Below are 6,630 nucleotides of genomic sequence, written 5' to 3'. Positions count from 1 at the left end.
GCTCACACTTGAAAATTCGAGAGAACGCGACAAAGGGCATCGAACCCATTACAGTCCAGAGGTTCAAAGGCTAGGCTGGGTTTCGATAGCCGCCCCAGGGCAACAGAGTCAGGGACGACTATGGACGAGCCCATATGGGGCCAAGGCCCGAGCGAGCGAAATGCTTGGGACGCCCTAAGTCGTGTCTGAGACCGGTAGGGAGGTCTCCAAATGGGATCCCACCGTAGGGAGGCACCGAGCCACCAGGGCCCAGCGAACGGCCTCGGCACCCACTAGAGAAACCCTCTGGTACTCTTGGAGTGCGTCTCTGGACCACTAGCTGACCCCTAGCGAATGGGGCACGGGCCTCCACTTAGACTCACCCGATAAAAGCTCACCGGAAATGCCATTGCTCACGCCCATCGAGGGTAGCTTGGCATGTTCCACCTCTCCTTCCAAATGAAAAGGAAGCACGAGGGTCGCACAAAAAGTCAGGAGGACTCCTGATTGCCTTCTCACTCCATAAAGCGGCACAAGCGGCACGGGGGTTCTTCCTACGATCTTGCCGAGACCCCGCGACCCAAACCCATACTTGTGGGCTCGGCAAATATGATTACATCCTCCGAACAACGTGAGATAAAGACCCTGGAGGAATGAACTCACTCCCCAGGGTCTCGGGAGCTACACCCGGTGGGTGCGCTCGCGCGCACCCATCGAAACCTCGAAATACGAAATGCTATTCCGATAGAAGCTACCATAAGTCAAGCCTCGTCAAAACCTCAAGAAGAGCGCTCATAGTCTCCCTGAGGCTCGGGGGCTACTGTCGGGTACCATAGAACGGGGTACCCCAAGCGTATAACGAAAGAAATCACTTAAACACCATCAAAAACAAAGCCAAAGGATAAGCCATTTGTTGAACCCCAGCCTCGTCCGAACCCACCGATTCTCCGCCTTGCTCCTGGCCTCGTACGGGAGGCCTCGGTGGTTGGAAAAATCTCCGCCTCGCGCGAGGCCTCGCGTGGGAGCCTTGACAGGAAACTGAATCTCCGTCTCACCCAAGGTCCCGCGCGAGGAGCCTCGGACGAGATGTCGATTCCCCATCTCGCTCGAAGCCGGCTCGACAATGACCCGTCGCTTCCGCCTCGGTCAGTCTCCCCGACAGCGCGTCATGTCCCATTAATGCTCCAACCACTCCCGCAATATCAGCCGGACGACGGCTTGACACTGCGGAGCGATCGACCAGATGGGAAGTCACATCTACACCATACCGTCCTAGACTGGGCACGGTGGGGATTACCGGCTACTGTGCTCTGGTGCTGTGTCCACGATCAGCGCCTGCACTACACTGTGCCACCTAACCCCCGCCCCAGAGACAACGCGGTATGAGGGGTCAAGTCCGGGACACCATAGCCTCGGAATCAGTGTATGTCACCAACTACTCCCTCCAAGCCTTGGCAGTCCACTTGAGGGTCTCGGCAACTCCGGGATTCACGCCTGCCGAGCCTCCCACGATGACTCGGCCTCGGCACCAATTGAGCCTCGGTTCCCCGCGCAGTCAACACACGATGACCAACATGCCAACTGCCGCGCGAGATGGCACTAGAGCTTCCATGACGCACAGGGTCAGATGTGACCGGCGTGTCGCCCCAGTACTTCAAGGACGGACCACTCCGATGGTCGCGCCGTCACAGGAACAGGCTACAGGGCACGGACATGCCGCCTCCGACCGCACGACGCCATGTAGCTAGCAAATGTACTACCCTTGTCCCTCCTTCAACTATAAAAGGGAGGGACACGGGCAATTAGACATGGGCTCACGCGCGAACATACTCACTCAATTCACGCACACTCTCCCGCGGCCTGAGAGCAACATCTCAAGCAGCCCGCACCCCTCCGCGCCGAGACCTAGGACTAGCTCTCTCTCTCACCCAGCTTGTAACCCCCTACTACAGGCACTTCGGTGCGAGGAATACAATATCGATCTCTCAGACTGGACGTAGGGCACCGAATGCCTGAACCAGTATAAACCTTGTGTCTTTTTGCATCACCATCCAGGATTGGATACACGCACTACAAATTTACTAGTTGGTTGAGGACCCCCCAATCCGTAACACCGACAATTTGGCTCTTCAATTATACCTACATTGACTTGCTACATCTGTTTGTTAGTTGATACTTGTTGGAGTTTGACGTTTGATAATTTTTTTTCTTTCGTTGCAACGTACGGACATGTTTGCTAGTTTAGAAAAAAAAAGGTTGCGTCTCACGAGCTCGAAAGACAAATATAAGGCGTTGGCCTAAGAGAGGCGTGGATGAAAATGAAGTACCGGCCCTGCCTTCTTGACCGGAAGAACCATGCACCGCCTTTAAACTTTTTCCTCCCACGTCTATTTTAAAGCCCAACCTCCCTATCCAGCGCCCTTCACCGCCTTTAAACTTTTTTAAACCATTGAGAGGAAAAGAAGCAGGACGAGGGATCAGGACAAAAGAAAAGACATTTGAAGGAGAGCATGTCCAACATGGTCACTAGACTGAGCAATTTACTTATCCAACGTAGAGCGTGTTTAGTTCCAGAATTTGGGGCTACTGTAGCACGTTCGTTTTTATTTGTCAATTAGTGTTTAAACATGGACTAATTAGGCTCAAAACATTCGTCTCGTAATTTCCCACCAAACTGTGCAATTAGTTTTTTTTCGTCTATATTTAATGCTCCATACACGGACCGCAAACATTCGATGTGACAGATAATGTAGCACTTTTTAGGATTTTGGGTGGAACTAAACACGCGAACACGCGCTTAGTACTAATGCCGATGCACGTGGTTGAAAACGAAATACTGGCTGGCGCTGGCACGGAGAAGCAACGCACGGCGCGCCTGGCCGCCAGCCGTGTCGTGTCAGATCCAACTTCCTCGTCCCCGCGTCTATTTAAAGCTCACACCTTTTAACTCCATCCCAGATCAGGGCCAGCCGACCACCCGCCGAATATCAGAGAGAAATATCTCCCCTCTTTTCTCTCTCCACCGGATCGGTCATCGGTTCCTCGCGCTTCGTTTCCTTGTTCGTTGTGGGAGGAGAGGAGATCGACCGATCAATCGATCGAGAGGGAGGGAGAGGCCGTGGTGCGTGGAGGGGGCCGAGATTTTGCCGGTTTGGAGCCAGATAGGGGTATGAGCTGCTTCGCGCACCGCCGCTGCTCCGACGTCGCCCGCCGCCAGGACGGCCTCCTCGTCTTCGTCTTCTTCCTCTCGATTCCCATACGTAGTAGTATTTCTAATTTAAGTAATTGTAGTAGTAATCTCTTGTAAACTGCGCTCGCCTTTGCGTTTGCGTGTACGGGGACGGAGGGACCTTCTGTGGTTGATTGTTCCCCTTTCTCATCCTATTCTTCTCCTTCCACGGCGGCGCCGGCGGCTGGAATGGATCCTAATGGCCTCAAAACTGGAGGTATTGAAATTTCGCTTCATCTCTCTGTTTTTTAATGAATTTTATCTCTCTATTTGTATTCTGTATATATACTGTCCCGGACAGAAAGGGGATTTTTTTGTCCTGTTCTGTTTGTTATCGTTCCGATGAGCTCGTAGATATTTTGTTCTCACCTGATTCCGTATGAATTGAGTGCTGATTACAAATAAATAAATGAAATTCAGGCCTTTTGCTCCCGACCATTGAGAGGCGGTGCACGTCGCCTCCATCCGTCATTGTCATCGGCGGTGGCATCTCGGGCGTTGCAGCTGCCCGTGCCCTCTCCAATTCTTCATTCAAGGTAACTGATCACTCACGGTTTTTCATCTACAGGTGATTCAGTACATGTGGTAGTGTTGCGTGCTCACTCATAGAGTCATATGGGGACACGTTTTAATTAATTAATGTTACTGAATTTGATTCCGCGTGATCAGGTGACTGTTTTGGAGTCGAGAGATCGTATTGGCGGGCGCGTTCATACTGATTACTCATTTGGATGTCCAATTGATATGGGAGCCTCATGGTTTGTTGCCTTCACTCAAATTGCTTAACACAAGACACAACCACTGAAGTTTCTGCCCGTGTATGCTCTTACTTACTGTACTGTTGATTTTTGTCAAATTCAGGCTACACGGCGTGTGTAATGAGAATTCATTGGCACCATTGATTGGCTATCTTGGGCTGAGGTTATATCGCACAAGCAATGACAACTCAGTTCTGTATGATCATGATTTAGAAAGGTACTACCTAATATCTCGTACACTTAAAAGTAAAATTCGTTTCCCATGCTAGTTTGTTCTTGCATCTCATTGTGTTCGTTGATCCCTCTGCAGCTATGCTCTCTTCGATAAGGATGGTAATCAGGTCCCAAAGGAGACAGTTGATAAAGTTGGAGAAACATTTGAGAGAATTCTTGAAGAGGTACATATTGAATTCTTTCGTGCGTTGTACTTTTTGGTACTTCTTTAAGAGCAATTTTAGCTCACTGGTATGTATTGCATTACAGACGGTGAAAGTGCGTGATGAGCAGGAACATGACATGCCACTGCTACAGGCAATTTCTATTGTGTTTGAGAGGCACCCCCATCTAAAGTAATTTTTCTTGTACCACAGTGTCATGTGTTTATAACTGAATATAATTCATAGTACTTGACTGATATGGTTGCCACTTTGTAGGCTAGAAGGGCTAGATGATCAGGTCTTGCAATGGTGTGTCTGCCGGCTTGAGGCATGGTTTGCTGCAGATGCAGATGAAATATCTCTGAAGAACTGGGATCAGGTTCGTGCTATGCACTGGAGCAAAGTGAAAGCCAACCATCTAGTCACAATTTTCCTGTTTCCCGCGTTTTTCCTGTGAAATTAAACTGATTTCCATGAAATTCCTGTTGGATTCCTATGAAATTCCTGCATTTCAAAGGGGCCCTTAGAAATTTAAGTTCTCTACTAGGACAGAATTTGGCAGGTTAATTCAAGTTGTTTCAGTCGGACTAACCTTTCATCCCTTTTTGATCTGCAGGAGCGTGTTCTTACTGGTGGACATGGACTGATGGTAAATGGATACTATCCTGTTATTGAAGCTCTTGCTCAAGGTCTTGACATCAGGCTTAACCAAAGGTTTGTTATTTTGCACATCTTATATTGCTGGATCTGGATTTTTACTCTTGCCAAGCATGGTACTCATGGTTTGAGGGAAATTTTAGTTAGTGAACAGAGCACTAGCAAATATAAGCATTTGAATCTTCATTCTGTCTTGAAAGGAATTACCACAGTTCTATTCTTTACTTTATCCAGTGATAAATAAATTTTGCTTACTTTGCTTGAATGATGATGATATTCAGGGTCACCGAAATTAATCGTCAATACAATGGAGTCAAGGTCACTACTGAAGATGGCACAGGCTACTTTGCTGACGCTTGCATAATCTCTGTGCCACTCGGTGTGCTCAAGGCGAACATAATAAAGTTTGAACCTGAGCTGCCCTCATGGAAGAGCTCTGCCATCGCAGACCTCGGCGTTGGTGTTGAGAACAAGATCGCTATGCACTTCGACACGGTCTTCTGGCCCAATGTTGAGGTGCTGGGAATGGTTGGACCGACGCCTAAAGCGTGTGGGTACTTCCTGAACCTGCACAAAGCCACCGGCAATTCAGTCCTCGTCTACATGGCTGCCGGAAGGTTTGCCCAGGAAGTGGAGAAACTGTCGGACAAAGAAGCTGTCAGCTTGGTCGTTTCTCACCTGAAGAAGATGCTTCCATATGCCACTGAACCAGTAAGTTGCCTTGCGCATGACTGTTGCATTCTGCTTGACTTGTGTTATGGCAATTTCTGAATGTTTGTCCATGCGGCTGACACATTTGCATCTGGTGATATCTTGCTGTTGCAGACGAAGTACTTGGTGTCACGCTGGGGCTCCGACCCGAACTCTCTGGGGTCCTACTCGTGCGACCTGGTCGGGAAGCCGGCCGACGTGTGCGCGAGGTTCTCTGCCCCCGTGGAGAACCTGTACTTCGGCGGCGAGGCGGCCAGCGCTGAGCACTCGGGGTCGGTGCACGGCGCGTACTCGTCGGGCATTGCCGCCGCCGAAGAATGCAGGAAGCGCCTCTTGACGCTGAAGGGCATCCCGGACCTGGTCCAGGTCGCGGCGTGGGAGGAGATGGCCGGAGCTGTGGCTCCCCTGCAGATTTGCAGGACCTGACTACCTGAGTGAGCTCCGATCAGTGTGATTCAGTGGCTGCCTTGGAGTGGTTTGATCGCTTCGCTGCGTCGTGACGACTAAGTCTTTTATATTGTGTAAAATGTTATATTATCTTGAACGTGTGTATTGTCTGAAATAAGTCAAGATTGACTGGTATTGAACTCAAGTGTTATTACGTTACTCTTTCATACTTAAGAAATTATTTGAGTCCTATCGCTTGAGCTTATCAGTTAAAATCAACCCTACTTTTCAGCTGTAAAACAATGTTTTTCTCTCACACAAATCAGCCGAAACAATATTTTTCAGCCAAAACACCATCAGACGAACAGGCCATATACATTGTCATGATATATCTAGTTAAAAAGCTGAGTCCTATTCCAAAATTATATTAGCTAAAGCATGTCTGTATGTATACGATGGTTGTTCGTTCTGTCGTTATCTGTGTGCTTGTTAGTTGTTGTTACTGGTACAAAATGAGCTGTTGAGCGAGAGC

General features: G+C 49.2%; 1 protein-coding gene across 1 annotated transcript; it reads left to right on the top strand.

Moving 5' to 3' along the window:
- Positions 1 to 2,926: 2,926 nt before the first annotated feature.
- LOC136492700 (polyamine oxidase 4-like) lies at positions 2,927 to 6,348 on the top strand. Its single transcript, XM_066488702.1, has 10 exons — positions 2,927 to 3,425; positions 3,629 to 3,744; positions 3,878 to 3,966; positions 4,070 to 4,183; positions 4,277 to 4,364; positions 4,450 to 4,535; positions 4,620 to 4,722; positions 4,960 to 5,057; positions 5,282 to 5,711; positions 5,826 to 6,348. The coding sequence occupies exons 1-10, from the start codon at positions 3,398 to 3,400 to the stop codon at positions 6,135 to 6,137; spliced, it is 1,464 nt and encodes a 487-aa protein (XP_066344799.1). The 5' UTR covers positions 2,927 to 3,397; the 3' UTR covers positions 6,138 to 6,348.
- Positions 6,349 to 6,630: the final 282 nt, after the last annotated feature.

Source organism: Miscanthus floridulus, chromosome 11 (genome assembly GCF_019320115.1).
Source record: "Miscanthus floridulus cultivar M001 chromosome 11, ASM1932011v1, whole genome shotgun sequence".
Classification (NCBI taxonomy): Eukaryota; Viridiplantae; Streptophyta; class Magnoliopsida; order Poales; family Poaceae; genus Miscanthus; species Miscanthus floridulus.
Note: the sequence above shows the minus strand (reverse complement) of the source record. Positions and strands in the feature narration are given on the sequence as shown.

Excerpts from the sequence above, each read along its gene's own strand:
- LOC136492700 (XM_066488702.1), top strand. The coding sequence starts at position 3,398 with ATGGATCCTAATGGCCTCAAAACTGGAG. Across the intron at positions 3,967-4,069 it reads ATTGATATGGGAGCCTCATG|GCTACACGGCGTGTGTAATG; the intron begins GTTTGTTGCCTT and ends TGTCAAATTCAG. Across the intron at positions 4,184-4,276 it reads TATGATCATGATTTAGAAAG|CTATGCTCTCTTCGATAAGG; the intron begins GTACTACCTAAT and ends ATCCCTCTGCAG.